General features: G+C 39.5%; 1 protein-coding gene across 1 annotated transcript in view; it reads right to left on the bottom strand.

The window, feature by feature from the left end:
• Positions 1-17,380, bottom strand: part of RIMKLB (ribosomal modification protein rimK like family member B) — a gene marked incomplete at both ends in the record, with an annotated part of 40,136 nt that extends 22,756 nt beyond the window's left edge. The window contains one exon of the mRNA XM_084305845.1: positions 17,206-17,380. Coding sequence (XP_084161971.1) covers positions 17,206-17,380 — 175 coding nt within the window. The remainder of the gene's footprint in view (positions 1-17,205) is intronic.
• Positions 17,381-18,390: the final 1,010 nt, after the last annotated feature.

Here is an 18,390-nt window from a genome sequence, read left to right as displayed (position 1 = left end):
GAAATGGGAAACTGAAGCTTTTTTTTTTTTTTTTTTTTCAACAAGCAGCTGGTATTACAAGTCTCCGTTGCTCATTTATCTACACCTTGCATAGATTCCTCTAAGAATCTCCTTTAAGTATTTGCAGATTACATTTTTAAGTTCCTCCATTTTACAGCAACACAATGAGATAAATCTCATTTCCAAATGCCACCTTGGATCCATTCTCAGTAATAGAATCATAATTTACATTACTCCTAAACTACTAAAGTAGTTACTCCTAAACTCTGCCTCTAATAATTTGAAAAGATTAATAATTCTTAGAAGAAAATGGTTAATTTCACATTATGTACCTTGGACCCAAGCAAGAAAAGGGGAGAAATTAACATCTTTCTAGAAATTCCCGTGTGAAAAGGATGCTGGACAGAGCAGTTACACGATATCGTGGTTCTAAGACAATTTAAGTCACTCTAAACTGCTGCTGTAGCAGTTTTACTCTCCAGTCACATGCAATCCTGTTGGGGCATGTAGTACTAACCACTCCCTAGCACTCGCTGCATATGCTGGCAAACAGAAAAGCTTCCTACACTAGCAAAAAAGCAATCCTGTTCTTTTGTTGAATCAGACTTCTGCAGGTTATGCCACTGCATAATGAACCACCTTCACTACAGCATCTGATCAACCCAAAAGCCAGTGCAACAGACAAGGCTGGGTCACAGGAACAACAGCAGTCATCTGAACAGCTTAAATTGTTAAGATCCTGCCATTTATAGGCTGCAGAATTGTATGTAGTGAGGTTTTCTTCTTTGTGCTTTTCTTCATAGCTCTATGGTCACTATGCTAGGCCAGCTTCCAACTTCACAAAAACAAGTCTGTCAACCAGATTGCTTTCTCCAATTGTTCCCTTTGCTCTCCTGTCCTGAGCCAATAGTACATTCTCCAGTGGCTCCCACTGTGCCAGGTAAGAAACATTTGCAGAAAACTGTGACAAAAGCCCAGCTGCTGGACTCATTCTACCATAATGAACAAGTGCAAGCATTGAGGCATGCAGTTTAGACATACAGCGCCTTTATCATTTGAAGCCACAGACCTTAATTCACCTCACAGCATCCACAAAGGGCATGTGCTCTCAGAATCCTGCCTCACCCTTCAGCCCAAGGGGGTAAGGAGGAACGCACATTGAACCAGTCTTAGGCCAGAATGATCCTGGGAAGACTGACAGAAAACGAAGAGGAAGCAAGATATGAATATCTCAAAAACCTCCAGTCATTAAGCAACTTCTCTCTACCTTTCTGCCTATCGTGACTCCACCCAGTAACCCCTACTCATTGGCAGCTCTCTGGGGAAGCTTGTCTGAACCCTTCATGCAAATGGTAACTGGTTTGTGTGCCTGAAGAAGACTCCAACAGACTTGCAAGAGACTGGCAACAGATCTGAAGATCCCTCTGGTAACAGGTGAGGAGGAACAAGTTCCACCAGGAATGGCAGCAAATACAGCTAAACCTGACTGACGTAGCACAACCCAGAGGCAACAACAGGTGACAAAGGGTACAGACTCCTTTCAGCAGACCAAACTCTGCAAAGGGCTTCCATCTGCAACGCTGTGAAGAAATTCCTGAGATTAGTGCAGCCTTTGGGCTGCTATACCTTTCTGCTCATTTACGTGTGCACTGGTGACACTACCAAAGGAAAACCAGAACGTATCAAAAGCTGCTCCAAGCTCAAGGGGCCAGAGTGAAGAAGAGTACAAGGACCAGGTACTGTACTCCTCCATCCGGTCCGTAAGAGGAAAGGCTTGGGCAGGAGAAGAAACCTATTCCCTATCAACATCTCATTTCACAGCTGTTGCCACAAGCAAGGCTTTGGCTTTTATCATCACAAGATACTTTCTGAAGAATGGGGACTGCTGAAGAGAGACAGAATCCCTCTGACCAAGTAGAGCTAGGGTTATCTTTTTCAACAGGTTTGTTGTGAATGAGGAGGGATATAAGTCAGGGTCACTGGGGGACGGTGACCAGTCTGAAGAGAAGCAGAGATACAGGGCAGCAGAGGAATACCCCTGACAGCACGATTAGTGAGGCTCTCACTTTCCCTGTGAAAGCAGTGAGAGTGGAAGCCTACCTTAAGTATTTGTTCATGCAGTCATGCCGTGTGGAGGAACAAAAAGGAGGAACAGGAAGGCCACATGCAGTGGAAAAGGTATGATGAATAGAATCACAGAACCACAGAATGGTTTGGGTTGGAAGGGACCTTAAAGATCATCTAGTTTCAACTCCCCTGCCATAAGCAGGGACACCACCCATTAGATCAGGTTGTCCAGGACCTCATCCAACCTGGTCCTGAGCACCTCCAGGGATGGGGCATCCACAGCTTCTCTGGGCAACCTGTGCCTGTGCCTCACCACTCTGAGTGAAGTATTCCTAGTATCTACTCTCGATCTACTCCTTTTTAGTTTAAAATGGCCACACCTTGGTCTATCACTACACTTCCTGACAAGAATCCCTCTCCAGCTTCCTTGTAGGCCCCTTTAGGTACTGAAAGACTGCTATGTGGTGTCCATGGAGCCTTCTCTTCTCCAGGCTCCCAGCTCCCTCAGCCTGCCTTCATAGGTGTTCCAGCCCTATGATCATTCTCACGGCCCTCCTCTGGACCTGCTCTAAAGGTTCTTCTTATATTGGAGGCCCCACAGCTGAACACAGTACTCCAGGTGAGCTCTCACAAGAACAAAGAAGAGGGGAGAACCACGTCCCTTGACCTGCTAGCTATGCTTGTTTTGATGCAGCCCAGGATATGGTTGGCTTTCTGGCCTGCAAGCAGATGTTGTGCTTCTTATCAACCAACACCCCTAGGTACTTCTCATGGCTGCTCTCAGTCCGTTCTTCATTCACAAATACAGGCTGAGTGGAGAATGGATTGAATGGATTGAGATCAACTTGGGAGTGTTGGCTGATGAGAAGCTGAACACGATCTCACTAGTAAACACAGAAATATGGTTGAATAGTTTGCATGTCTGGAGTGCTGTGGTGAACTGATAAAGGCTCTTGCAGAAAGGCTGTGAAAGTGAGGAGGAGGGTTTCTGCTCCACACAAAGGAGCAGATCACATACACACAGCTTTGCTCTGCAGCGAGCAATGAGCTAGTCAAAAATTAGTAATGCATACAACTTACACACACATTTTGACTGTGTATTACTTTTTTTTTCCTCTGTGAGGGCAGTCAAACATTGGAGCTGATTGCCCAGACTGGCTGTGGAGTCATTGTTCTTGGAGGTATTTAAAAGCTGTCTGGATATGGCCCAAGCAATCTAATCTAACTTCAAACCTGGATCTAGCTTTCAAATTGGCCCTGCTTTCAGCAGAAGGTTGGTCCAGATGATTTTCACAGGCCCCTTTCAATCTAAACTGTTCTATAGCTTAGCATTCTCCTATGGTATGCCTGGCTTCTTATGTGGCTGCAAGAGTAGGACAAATAGTCCACAATGCACTCTTTCACAGCTCAGATGAGATTTGTGGGTACAATGGGAAATGTCCTTTCTTTCAAGATCGTTAGACAAGTTAATACAGTCATTAAAAAAATAAGAGGAAAGTTCTCCAAGATGAAAGTGGAAAGTGCCTCCCTCCACAGGTTTGACAGTTGGGCAGGAAAGAAGAGGCACGGCCTGATTCCCTGATGACAGTGACATCTGGAATGCTATTTCAGAAGAAATTCAGTACATGAGTACAGGCAAACCCTGTCTGAAAATCAAACAAAGGGAAAAAAAAAGTGTAAAATTTTCATTGTTAAGCTAATAAGGAAAAAAAAAAAAAATCTCATCACTATTCCATCCTCCTAGTGCAAGTAGTCATCCAACAATAAACTCCTTTACATACAGGTGCAGATGCAAGAGGTTGTCAGTGGCACAAATGTTAGTCACCATTAGGTTCTGAGTTGAGCTCAAGCCTGGTTTTGTGGAACACGTAAGAGCTATTCCAACCCTTTCATGATTTTTTAAGGTGCAAGTACCAAAAGTCTGTCTCACTAGGAATTAGCCAAGACGGCAATAGATGGATGGCAACCCAGGCAAAGGACAGTTAAAATTTTAATCCCAGTATACTTGACATTTATAAATAACACCTGAGTCAGGGAAACAGGGACACTCAGTATCGCTAGCAAGAGAACCTGATTTGGACTCTTTTGTTATTAATAAAGACCTTCTTCACTGAGGAGGAAAGGGCATGCTATAGGAATGAAAGCCAAAAAGCTAAAAAAATGGCAGTTTTCTTTCAGCAATCCTTTCTGAGCTAAAAGATACGTGTGTTTCGTGCCGAAAATTCTGAACTCCTAAAAAATTTATTTCAAGACCATAACAACTGACTGACTCTGCCATGCCAGATTCACTCATATGTACTGGTGTTCTCTTGCTGCTGCATATTAAAATTTCTCCACTTACAGCACAGCATCCTGCCTGGCCACAGAACTAAGATTGCAGCTCATCTGTGGGTCTGTTATTCATTCAGGAACAGAAGGTCCAATACTTCAAGTTGATATGCAGAAGTAATGTGTACATATATATGTTTTTATACGCATATACATATGATTATATATATAAACACACAGACATACAGATATATGTGCTTAACTGAAGATAGATGTTCTTTATCATGAAATAGGACCTCCATGGCACCTCGTAAAACATGAAACATTTGAGCGCGCTGAAAGATGTGCTGTCTAAAGGACTCAAACAAAAAGAGCTCCAGTAACAGAACAAGCCATTTTCCAAAGCAGTTGAGAAGTACAGTAGCAATGGTGACTAACCAACTTACAAATTCATAAAATAAGTACGAGAGAGAACAAGGTACAAGCACAGCCTCTCCAGGTGAAAGAATTCCTCAGCCTCAATGACAGACACGTTTTTGAATATAAATAAATCTGTGGCCATTATTCAACGACAAGATATGGGATTACACAAATAAAAGGTTTTAACTACATCACTACTGTTTTTTTTTTTCCAAAGCCTTGCTGGTAAACAGCATTGATGCATCCAGCTGGTCTGTATGTATAGCACATGCATCAATTACAAAAAATGTATGCATACAATATTACACTAAAAAACTACATTAAAAGAAAACTATTAAAGCTGCAAAGTCAAGCACATAAAGGTTAGAAAAAGCCACGCCGAAGGGTATGCCCGTAACATTGATCTGCTGGCCTATTCACATAATCTTCAATTACATGAACAAATATTTTTTCCCCACAGCATTTATCTCATGCAGTACACAGGAGGTACAGCACTCACTTAACAAGCAACTACTCAGCACTGTATTTTCGTTTAGTTAGTCCATGGATTGATGTGTTAAAACACACAGTTATTAATTTTTTCATAAGTCTTCTCTATTCCGCTTATCACAGTAACATCTGAGTGCTTCACAATCTTAATTTATTTTGTTGGCACCACAGGAAACCAGTGAGTGTTCTACTGATTTCCTATAAAGGCATGAGAAACGCAGAGATAAGAGGTAAAGAAGTAATTTTGGATGCTACATTTGAGAGACCATGATTTCTCAGTTTCCAGTGCCGCTCTGATTTATTTTGTTTGTGTACGCAAGTATTCAGCACTTTTCACAAAGCTTATCTTAGTAATCAAAGTTTGGGAACTCAGAAAATGGAAAAACGTGCAATTACAGGCAGTGTATGAACAGTCCAATTTAAATCACCATACTTGTCTTCCAGCAATGTTCTACTTCAATTGTCACCAGTTCATATAACAAAAAAAGAAAGCCTCCTACAAGCTGCCCTCTCCTTCGCTATGCCACAATTTATGTTCCCAGAGTAGAACCACCCTGTACACTTAAGAGGCTAATGAAAAAGAAGCATGTGATCAAATGATTTAAAATGTATCCAAAAACAAATATACAAGAAAGGACACAAAAATGCAAACTTCTTTTTGAAGCTCTAAATTGGGGGTCTTTCGTGTTGCCACTCTTATTAGTATTTTAATTTTACATTTGTAGAGGATCAAAAGCAAATTTAAACACTTAGCATCTAAATAACACGTGTATGATGCTGTGGTGGAATAGGGCACAAGGGTTACAACAGTTTCGTCTCCTATACAGATCTTTGACACGAGCTGACAGAACTAAGTGTCAGCAGCACGGGGTCAGGAGCCTCCATGAGGACCAGCACCTAAGCTGAATGGACTCTACTGTCAGCAAGTATCTGTGATAGCAGCTTGAAGAGGGATGTTTCTCCGCAGGAGAGAAAACTTCTGGAAGCTTTGATTCCATTCCAGGTTTTGGAAGTGAGCAACTACCGCATGCAGCTTATTCTGCCCCCAGTTTATCACTCTCCATTCTCCCTCTAGGATTCATCTCCCTGGACATAACCTCTGGGCTTCCATTCCCTTACTGTCCCACATTTACTATGTTTTCCTTATTTACCCAGCTCACTTCCAAATTTCAGTTTCTCCTACTGTCAAATAGCTTCTTTGCCTGCAATTTTGAATACCACCCTTGACACCCATTTTCCTGCCTTGCCTCCAACCTTTTTTCTCTCTGAGGCTCTTTGTTCAGTTTGCATCTCTTCGCAGAGAGGTCTCAACTCACAACGTATGCTCTCACCAGTTTGCAGCTCCAATTTCCTTCTTGATGTCTAATTTAACAAGAGTTTCACTGTATCCCTTCCTGTTACCTTGTTTCTTGTCCGAACATTTTTGGAAAGCACACTGCCTCCTCAGCAGATTCTTCCCCACTGACACAGAAGTCCCCAGTCCCAGACCAATTTCACTCTTTTTGTCCCTGCTAGATATGAATGGTGCAATTTACCCCAATGAGGTCTTTGTATCCATGAGAGGAGGTATAATGAACATGGAAGAAAATCTCCATTTTAAATTGTAGCCCATCCTGTTGCAGACAAGGCCACACCACCAGAAGTCCCTTCTTTGCCTAATACAGTGGTATGTTTCAGAAGTTTTAGCTGTGAAGCTTAACGAGCCTCTTTAAGATGCTTAGCAGACTGTTTTTGAAAGGGTAATATTTAGGGACAAATTTACGTTTACTTTCATACATATAACAAGTAATAGCCACTTTGGCCAAACTAAGTTTCTATTCCAAGCTAGTTCTTCCAAAAACATCATGACAGATTTAGAGAAAAAGATTTTTATTGTTGTTGTTGTCTGAAGTGCTCTCCATCAACTGAATTATTTTGCTAAAAATTTCCGAAACTGTCTTCAAAAAAATATTCCAAGGTGGAGGAGGGAAGGAGGGGGATGCGAGTAATAAACAATAAAAATCTATCTTACAAGGAAAGTTGGGCCACTTGTAATGTTAAGATAGGCAGACCCATCCACAATGTCAAAAGATCACCTTATACAATGTGTCATTGATAGAGTATGTTGCTTACAAACAGAATCAGTAGTTAAATGCAAGATATCCTGGCCCAAACTAAGCAAAGTACCAGTTTTGTGTCAGTGTTACCTGCTTGGCCAATAGATGAAAACATTTTTGCTTTATTCCATGCATAAGAGATGAAGGAATGTGCTCTTCTTATTGGAAAGCAGGGAATAAGGCATTACATGTTAGGATATTTCATCCATTTACTATTTTGAGTGTCAGTCTGAAATTATATTTTTCAATAAATCCTCTGACTTTCAGAAGTAAGCATGTCACTAAACCAGCAATTGCAACAGTTAGGTGGTGACTCATTCAGACATGAAAACAAAACAAAAAAAAAAAACAGTAAATTAAGTTAGAAACAGTGGCCTTAGTATATAGAAGCAAGCAGCTAGTAACCTAGTCACAGGGGTAGATAAGTCTTCTACTTAACTGTAGTGACTTAGACAAGCCTTTTAACTGTCCCATATATTGTTTGTACATCGGTTAACATGGCAAACCATTGCACTCATTCTGTAAGAATATTACTGAGGATTTAATCTGTGTTTTTAAAAAGCCCTGAGGTTTTCAGATAAAAATTACTCGGAGACTACTAAGTAAAACAATTACAGTGTTTCACAGCATTTAAACTGAAAAAAAAAAAGTTATCTCAGTCTCCACAAATAAACTACTACTACTGTCAGACTTGTCTATACTGAAACAACATACACATTTTTGTTCCACCATCAAATATGGCATTTTCACTTTATAAAAATACTGTTTGAACAAATGTTCCCAATACAGCAAAAACAAACTAACAAAAACACTGAAGGCCATAATTCCCTTCAGTACCAAATCTAATTTGTTGTAATATACCCAAGTAAAGATTCCCTTCAAAAACTAAATTCTCAGATGATTCTCAATTGAGTATTCCAAGAAGCTTTGAAAGCTAAATGTAAAATTAAGTATTTTTTATTAGGTATAGGGGAAAGCAATAGGATTAATTCAAGACCTTCACAGTAGTACCTGAAACATAAAAAGAAATTCAGAAGCAGCTTGACTTTTCACACTGGGTTCACAAAGGTTGTGAACTGGGTTGGCACTTTTCACAATTTCCATTTGGTAGTGGTGGAGATACTGCAAGTACCTCTTCGTTCATGGACGGCTATTTGGATATTGAAGACTTTACCCAAATACTGACAGAGCCATTAGGCTACACGGTATTCTTAAGTTGGTCTCTCTCTGTTCGTGTCAATACGTTCTGTATTATATAATGCAAATGTCTACTAAATTCCTACTAAACCTTGGAGAAAACACACTGATATTCCATTGTTACCCTCATCTGAGGTAGAATCACAGAATGGTTGAGGCTGGAAGGGACCTCCAAAGCTCATCTAGTCTGATACCCCTGCTCAAGCAGGGTCACCTAGAGCACTTAACGAAAGTCTCTCACCTGCAGGCAAATGCCCCAGACTGCAAATTCTCTATGCTGCTAGCTCTTCCCTTCCCCATAATGGATCAATAATCTCCTCAGAAGGCTCAGAGGAGATGGGTAAGGGCAACAAAGGGCAACATGCCCATGAAGCTCTTTGAAGAATGTAGGGAGTGATTGCCCAGACCTGTTGTAAGGAAAGCTGACCTTATCTTACAATAAAGAAAGGGTTTAAGATGAAGAGTTGTAACAGTTACAGGGATCAGCTGACTCTCAGATGACTTGGTTGAGCAAACTTTTCACCAGGAGAGAGTCGAGTGTGAATGTCTGATTGAGTCAGCAGACCAGCACATGGTAGCATACAGAGAGCTCAGCCCAACCTACAGTGTAAAAACAGAACAACTAATTAAAAAGAAATTTGAAGAGAGCAACTGACTTGGGCTAGCTTAAACACATTTATCCCTTCCCAGTGACTGGGGCATGCAACATAGAATCACAGAACATTGTGATGGTGAGCTTATCATAGAGACATGAAACAAAAATCATGTCTGCATTTTGATTTAACAGCTGTCTTCTACATTTCTACCCCTAAACTAATTCTCAACCAATAAACAGTTTATAACCAGAACGAAATGGAACATTTACACAACTTGTAAAAACCATCTTCCTCTTCTGCAACAATATTGCAAATACATAAATTAAAAGGAAATCTCCCCGAGAAGTTCCACAGTACCACTGCAACAAAACAACAGTCAAATACCTTGAGGACACTTTCAAATCAAGTTCTCAGAATTCAGGAGAGATATTTTCTGATCTTCTGACCGCTACATATTCACCTACATATGTGCTACATGTAGATCTAATTCTTCTTTAGATAGAAACTGCCAAGAAACAGGGTTTGATAGCATGGATTTTGAGCTTATTATTTCAGTGACGTGGAGAACAAGTCCTACGAGGAGCGGCTGAGGGAGCTGGGCTTGTTCAGCCTGGAGAAAAGGAGGCTCAGGGGTGACCTTATTGCTCTCTACAGATACCTTAAAGGAGGCTGTAGCGAGGTGGGGGTTGGCCTGTTCTCCCACGTGCCTGGTGATAGGACAAGGGGGAATGGGCTTAAGTTGCGCCAGGGGAGTTTTTGGTTGGATGTTAGGAAGAACTTCTTCACTGAAAGGGTTGTGAGGCAGTGGAACAGGCTGCCCAGGGAAGTGGTGGAGTCACCATCCCTGGAAGTCTTCAAAAGACGTTTAGATGTAGAGCTTAGGGATATGGTTTAGTGGAGGGCTGTTAGCGTTAGGTCAGAGGTTGGACTCGATGATCTCTTCCAACCTAGAAATTCTGTGATTCTGTGATTCTGCATTATGCTATGACCATAAATAAAATAATCCACCTTATTTACTGTCTCAGTGCAACCCACCCACCTTCTCAGCTAAAAACACAGAAGAGGAAACAGGCCTGTTTAGTCTTTTTACCTCACCCTTGCCAAAACTACTAGTCTGCCTCATCTGATACTCCTTTTTCCACTATGCCAGTACTGGGTATATCTTGTTCTCCAATACTTCTGCCTCTACCATCCAACATCATGTATTTAGGTATGGGAAGAAACAGAGAAAGAAGAAACTTCCTTCACGTTAAGCCTTCAAGTATTCCATTGGATTACCTTTTACTTGATCTTAGAAGAAGCAAAATTCTCTCCCTCTCTTTTCATTCAAATGTATTCCTACCATTTGGAAGCCAAATTAGTCACTAGTAAAACTTAATTGAAAGAAGGAAAAAAAAATCCACATTTTATTCATAGATGCACCTGGATTAATTCCCACTAGAACAGGAACAGTTGGAAAAATGGGAGGGAAACCCCCAGCCATACTCTTGATAAAGACTGTGTTATGACACATGAGGCTAATTTTCATCCCTTGGCTATGATGTATGGAAAAACCTCCTTCTTCTTTCTTTCATCTTTTTGACATTATTTTCCCCCAGATGGCCATTCCTGAGAATTCTTACAACAATCCAGAATCTGGCGATGTTTCTGACATTTTCAGATATGACGACATGCATGTATGTTCAAAATGATGTGCCCTAAAAGTCTGATTTTCCTGACTGACCATTCTGGAACACGTACAAACAAAAAGTCCTTAAAACTGCCTGCTGAAATGGCCATAGTAATACCTTTCTGTGCAGAAATGTTCCTACCTCTCTACCTTGCAAAGGTAATTTTGGGCTGAGCCCTGATCCACCACAGATGACCTACTGACATTAAGTGAAAAAAACTGAACAATTCTAAAAAGATCAAATTCATTTTTAGCCTTTGTTCTTTAGTATCAGCTTGATATAACAAGAGATCATTCTTTTAAGTACAGAAATCCCTGAAAGTAAAGAAGAAAACTGCAAGGATATCTAGGCTCACAGACCATAAATCCTGTCTTCGCAAATGCACCATTAGAAAGTTGTGTTTGGAGTGACAGTTTTGAAAGAAAGCAACAATTCTTCCCAAAACACACTGCAGCTGAAATGCACTGTTGCTAAACTATGTTTCTAAGACAATAAAGCAGATGTTTGATTTGCTGCTTCTTCTATCAGGGATGTGTCTGGCTGTGACCATCCCAATATTAAATAATGTAACATATTCGTCTGCCTCTAAACAGGGCCACCATTCCAGAATACCTTCTACACAGTCCATGGTTGTCTGCTAGCAGTGCTTGTTATAATGTTTAACATCAATTAGAATGGCAAGGCACACATTTCTGCAGTGAAAGTCTCAAGTGGTTCTGAGAGACGGTCTCAAGTGGTTCTGAGCACAACACTTCCACCAACACAAAATTCACTTAATTTCTAACCCCTTTCCAGTCCTTTGCACACAATGCAGTTTGCTCTCCACCTCTCACTATTGAGTTACAAACCAATTTTTCAAGACTGCAGTGGAAGAAATGGCTGCTCTGGCTGTTGTTAGTAGCAGGAAACGGGCCAACTCTGCAGTGTTCAACAAGGCACCTTGCCAAGGCCACTTGCCTCTGCTCTGTCACTCCCAGAGCCATTTGCTACACACTGCAGGAAAAGCTCTTAGAGTAAGGTGCACTGCTGGACAGACAAGTGCCAGGGGACTGCTGAAACAATCAGCAGGAAGAAGAGGTGACTGTATGTCAGAAAATAGTCTTCAAGGTGACTTAAAGATGATTCGTAAATATTAAGAATCTTGACTTTGATGTAAATACCATTCTGTAGATGTAAAAGCTCTCTTTTAACACGGATATAGCTGAATGCTTTTCTAACCATTACACTGAAAACAGTTACTTAATAGCCTTACCCTTTTTCCTTCAGCCTTCTATACTTTATACTTAAGTATTTCTTTACTTTATACTTCAAATATACTTATAATACTTATCCATGTTTATTTTCAATGCTATCTAATCCAGTGTGAGAAAAAAGAAAAAGACCAGAACTGTTCATTACTTGTTTAGACCAAATTAGAAATGAAGGACAGATCATATGCAAAAATAGATTTTGCGAGATTAAAGACTTAAACGACATAGTTGACTAGCACTGCAGATTTCAGGCCCACACAGGAAACCCAAACCATCATACCAGCAATCGTTACCAAGTTAGAGGAACGAATCTTCTAAATATTTCCTCTGAAAAAAAAAAAATGACAATGAAATCACTTCCCTGATGTCATACACCTGACTACAGAAAAGACCTGATCATGCACAAAGCATTATTGCCTAAGCACAGATGACTATTGCATCTTGATCACTTGCTTTTACGTCCCCAAAGAAATGTCAAGAAGCTCTTAAGAAAGGTTCACACTTTGTTTGATGCTATAGGACTCTCCAATTCAACTCAGCCCAGCACCTTTAATATTTAGAAGTTCACAAAAGCAACTTTCCTCAAAACTAATTTCCTTCACAGGAGAGTAATAGAAAAAACAGAGATTCCAAATACGTACAATAAAGGAATTGATATGTTATTGGTTCAGTGATCTCAAAATTCTGCTAGTTCTGCTATTCTGCTAGCAGAGTATTTCAGTGAAGACACTGTTGTATAGATTTTAATGAATGAAAGATCCAAAGTTACGTAAGCAGTCCTTCATCAACCAACAGCTCTTAAATTCCATATCTCTACAGTTAAGGTGTGTAATCTGTGGGGAAGATTTCTGCTAAGCCCTACAGACAGGTCAGAAAGAGCGCTCTATTCAGAAAAAGGAGACAATCCATCAATTACATTTCGTCTCCTGCTGACTAACTCTCAAAATTCTGACTTCCTTTAGGCTTTGTGCACCTGTTCACAAGCTTTAATCTGTCTAGTTTCAAATTCTCCAAGCCGGTCATATCATTAGGCTAGCAAACAGACACATACTTAAAAATTAGACATTTTAACAGCACTCACTGTTAAGACTTCAGATGCATGTCTGAAAACGTCATGCTAAATTTGCTAAATTATCTGCTATTTGTTTCAAATGAATATAGAAATTGCCAGACTAAACTATCAGCCATTTAATTTAGGAATCCAGTGCTTTCCTTACAGCAGCAAACAGCATACGCTTCACAGGAACACACCAAGCAAGCAAACAAAAGAAACCTGTTGCTGATACTATTGAATTTCCTGTCCAAAAGAAAATTCCAGTTTTAAATTATGCTTTGAATCTGTAACTATATCCACCTCGATACAAGCCATTGCCCAAAAGAGCAGCCACCTTCTCCCCTGCTCTCTTCTACTAGAGGTTGCAATTGCATAACCACAAAACGATTTGATGCACCAAGCTACCCCAACAGAAAATTGTTAAATATTTGGACAAAGTTAGTGTTCCATTAAATTAGCCCACTTGGATCATACAATTGCCAGATCCTGCAAAAGAACAGAGAATTTGATCAATCTTTTTTGGGTTAGATTAGCTTAGCTACAGCATGAAAGCAAGCCCAAAGATAAATAAAGCCCTTATAACACAGCAAGCAGCACCAACAAGGCTGGAACAGCAGAAGAGGAGCAGGGCTGCTCCATTCAGTAGCAAATTATTATTAGACTGGTTTAGCTTCTAGAATTTCTCTCTTAAGAATCTTAGGCTATGGCTGCACCATAGTCTGAGCCACCTTAAATCAAAACAGTTGCAACATTACCCTACATTTCTGCCCAAACATGTATCTCTGTCCTTTCCCATGTGCCCGTATTGTACATTTCTGATTCAGTAACCACCTCAGCAGGTTCAGCACACTGAAGAACCATTGTTTTATGCATCTGGAATTTTCCATTTATTTATTCTGCACTTACTAAGATGGGGAATAAGCCATAATCACTTTCAAAAACTACTTGTTGAACTCATGTCTATGCACACTTAACCTGTTTTGGTAATAGTTAAGCGTTCCCTTCTAAACCTAAAGGAAAAATTAAGTCTACATTTCTTAATTTGCATTTCCAATCACTTTTGGACTCATGCTGCATTCAGGCACCTATCATACAGATATTGAGCTGCACACAATTCTCCAGCAGACTCAGAAAAACCCTGATACAGGTTCATCACGTAGCCAGTAATGCTGGGGCAGGAAGATGCTAGGGATGCTGGGTCATCCCCGGTTTTGGCTGTAGAAGAAAAGGCACCAGCAGGGCCTACTGGACCCACGCTGGCTGTTGGCTTACCTGCAGATCCAGCCACACTTCCCATCCAACCCTGCAATACAGAAGAGTTGTGACCCAGTTGCTACTGCTGTGACCACTTACTGAAATAACCCTAGCTCGCTCTCTCCCTTTGGCATGGTACATGGTAACTCTTACCATTCTCTGACATACAGATTTTGAAAGAGTCATAGTTTTGCTCAAATTTTAAGATCTGTCTTTGGCTCTGGGCTTCAGTGATATTTACATCAGCATGCTCTACCATCAAAGCATACAACATAATTAATAAAAGGGCCAGTTTTCAGCCTCAGTACGTGTTGTCCTGCTGTGCTGCTAACTCCTCCTAAGTTAAGTGTCTTTTCCACTTTCCCTCTGTAAGGCAAACGACATCAAGCTTCTTCATGTACTATGCTGAATTTTTGGTCTCTGAGCTCTTCATCCATGTTTCTGACAGCCATCAAGACCACACAGAAGTATCACTGATTATATCATGTACAAGAATGCCACATTCCAAAGTTTTAAATAGCTTCCTTCAATTGTTAACTTTACAAAGTCAAGTTGACTTTCTCTTAACAATTAAGAAATTACCTAGATCTTAAGGAATTAAAAAAAAAAAGACCAAATCACAAGTTTGAGTATGTGAAAGCCTACTACTTCCTCCATATGATGTATTAACCTCAGAGTTTGAGACGTGTATTGCGAAGCTTTCAACAAAAACAATAAATGTGGAGGCGAAAACAGGTATTGTCCACTGAATATTCAGACTCTTGATGAAGCCCTCTATGTCGTACAAAATTTTACTCAGTCTGGACCCCTCACACAACAGCAGGTTACAGAAAGGGTACAGAATGCATTAACTACTGAATTTTGTTCCAGGACACCTTTTTTCCTAGGCCAACTGAGCACTTTAATGAAGAATATGCAGCACATAACTTTTATATGTACCCTCAACCAGAAATCTCTCCCAATACATGTGGACAAGCACTGGGAAAAAGAAAAATGAAAAACTAAGGGGCACAATTTTTCATCTCTTTCCAGAAGAAAGAACTGTCTGATATAAAAAACAAGAGTGTTTAAACTTGCTCTTTTGCAAAGGTTAGTTACTTAACACAGTTTTAAATGAACTCATATGAAAACAAATTTCCTTTTTCTGCTTTTTCTTTCAAGTTATTTCCTTATTTTTTCTCATTCTTATACTATACATTTCTTGGTATTAGTTCTCCAGTTTGCATACTTTATATCTTTTCTTCTTTCAGCATTAAATGGAAGAGAACAGAAAGGACCACAGTTCATGCTTACCATAACTAATACTCCAAATACAGGCAGAAGACAGGAAAGAAAACATCACCATGAAATAAAAACAGTACTGAAAACCTAAAGGGAAAATTATGAATCTCAGAGACTGCAGCCACAGTCCTGGTTGGCTGCCTTAGCAGAACATACTGTCCAGATTACTGCATACTCAAGGCAAAAAGATGTTCAGATTTTCTGACAAGAAGTTTCTCTGACTTGAAGACATCCTGCAGAATTTCAAGTCTCTGATTAAAAAATCTCTGACGTCTCAGAATAAAAAAATAAATAAAAACTAACAATACAAATTAACAAAAAAAAATAACAAAATGAAAATTTAGCAGTAGAAATGTTTAGTAGTAGAAGAATGGTGTCTAGTAGTAGACACTCATTTTCTAGTAGTAAACACTCATTTTCCCACTCATTTCCATTTTATCCTTGATTGATTCATGTTATAATATGGTAAACAAACACTGACCAAAGCTTATCCCCAGAGTCAGTTTTAAGCTTTCCCTCCTATATAGATTCCTCAATAAGAAACACAGCATTAGCTAACATGGCAGCCTCTTCTTCAGGCTGTGGGTACCTGTGTATCTTCTTCCTACACAGAAATTATTCAAACACAACTCGCAGGAATGTAATTCCTTCCTGGATCTCCAATGATATTTTTTTGAGTGATACATTGGGAAGAGGAACGGAAGAGGTACACATGCAAAACAATTGCAGTCTCTTTCCTTTAGGAAATTCAAACTAAAAAACTTCTAAAAATCATTATAAAAGCATTATAATAGTGTTAAAAAGATTGACTGGTGGTATTCTTCCTGTACATAAACTTACTATGTGCAGCATTGTTTTACTTAACACTTCTAACTCACCTTAATGTCTTTTCATTTTTAATCACCACCAAAAAAAAAGCTAATCAGGAAACAGAACAGAAATGTTACAATTTAGTTTAAAACACCTTAAGTTGTAGTCATTGTTCAAATTATTCTGATGTGCATACTTTATATGTCAGTCCCTTTCTTTTCTTTATAAATACCCACCTGTACAGCAGCATGCTTTACTGATGTCACATTATTACCTCTACCTCCCTAATAGCTTGTACTGTTCACTGAAAATTCCTTTTATTTCAGTTCAAATGTGTTTGATATCTTGGAGCCATCACATAAAAAGAAGAAAAAAGTCCCCTAAAACTTTTAAAATACGATATATGAACTTGAAGGATCTGTGTAACACTGAAACTCACTAATTTTGACTTAATTCAGAGGTCCTATAGTCCTTATCCTGGAATCAACAAACTAAAGCAACCCTACTGTCTGTACTACAAAGGAAAGACAAAAGCATTTCTAACAGAAATTGACAAAGTTAATAATTAGATTTGATTATCATAATAAATGCTAAAGCATATGGTATCATGTACATGTACATGATTTAGATGATATATCTAAATATAAAAGTCTGGCACACGTGGAATTCATTATCAAAAAGTATACACGCTTCATTTTATAATCTTTTTACACGGACCCTTTCAGCACTTTCCCAGCATTATCTCATCCTCACCAAGATTTCCATCCTCAATGGTCAGGACCACTTCATCCATCAGCAAGGCCCGAAAATCTAGCTCCTCTTCACAGCACTTGGCCTTCAAGGCTCTCAAGATCTCCTGCTGAGGGTAGTCTTCTCTGATGCGACGGTCTGTTAAGAACCACAGCCTGGGAGCAACTGAACTGCACATCTTGGACTTGTCTTGCAACCTTCAAGGTTTCTTTCCAATGGAAATTCTCTAGATGGTGGAGAAGATGAGACTCTGTTAGAGTACAAAGGCTTTTATCTTCATGTTCCCCACTGTCCCGAGTCCCACTCCCTCTGTCAGTCCTTTTCAATGGAGTGTAACTTGCAACCTCCAAGTGGGGAAGCAACGTCTGTGCCTAATCTGTAACAGAAGTAACAAAAGAAATAAATCCATTTACATTCAATGGCTATCTACCAAATGCTAAATTCAGGTCTTGGCTCTTATCCTAGTTTCATCCACAGGAAGTATACATTTGACCTAACTACTGGTAGCAGTAATACCATCCCCCTTTCCTGACAGTACCAACAGGCATGCCAAAGACTGAAAACGTCTTGAATGGCCATCTCAGAAGGACAGAAATTCAGCTTAACCTTTGGGATAATTCCTTACAGTTGTAAATAATTCCGCTGCTGTCCTAGGTACTGCTAAAACACCTGTGATAGACCTTATACCCTATAAACAGGTGGATTCCCTTTCCACCATATAGACAAAAGGTGACAACCAGATTCTTTCTGTTAGAAAGCCCAGACAAAAAAGGATGAAATGCATTAAAACAGAATTTTCTATAGTAGTATTTCAAGACTGAGTCACTCTTACACATATTTCACAAGTACTGTGAAATAAATCTAGTATTATGAATAACAACGCTGGAAAGCTGATGGAACAAGGAGCATCAACATAATGTTATTACTAAACATCAATACATGTAACCTAAAGCAAAATCAAGGCTTAAATCTGAGTGTTAGCCCTCTTCCTTGCTCCAAAAAGAAAAATAACCTTTATATTATATAAACAACATTAATGAATTCAACACCAAAGACATAAAGAACATTTCACATTAGAGAATTTCAATGATATTAGAAGTGATAAAAGCAAGGTAGTGTTTCTCTTGATTTGAACACAGAGGACTTCGACTGTCTTTGACTATACACTAAAATATTTCAAAAGCTGCA

Source organism: Netta rufina, assembly GCF_964035555.1.
Source record: "Netta rufina genome assembly, chromosome: 1".
In the NCBI taxonomy this organism is placed as follows: domain Eukaryota; kingdom Metazoa; phylum Chordata; class Aves; order Anseriformes; family Anatidae; genus Netta; species Netta rufina.
The sequence above is the reverse complement of the archived record's forward strand: the minus strand, read 5'-3'. Positions and strand labels throughout refer to the sequence as shown.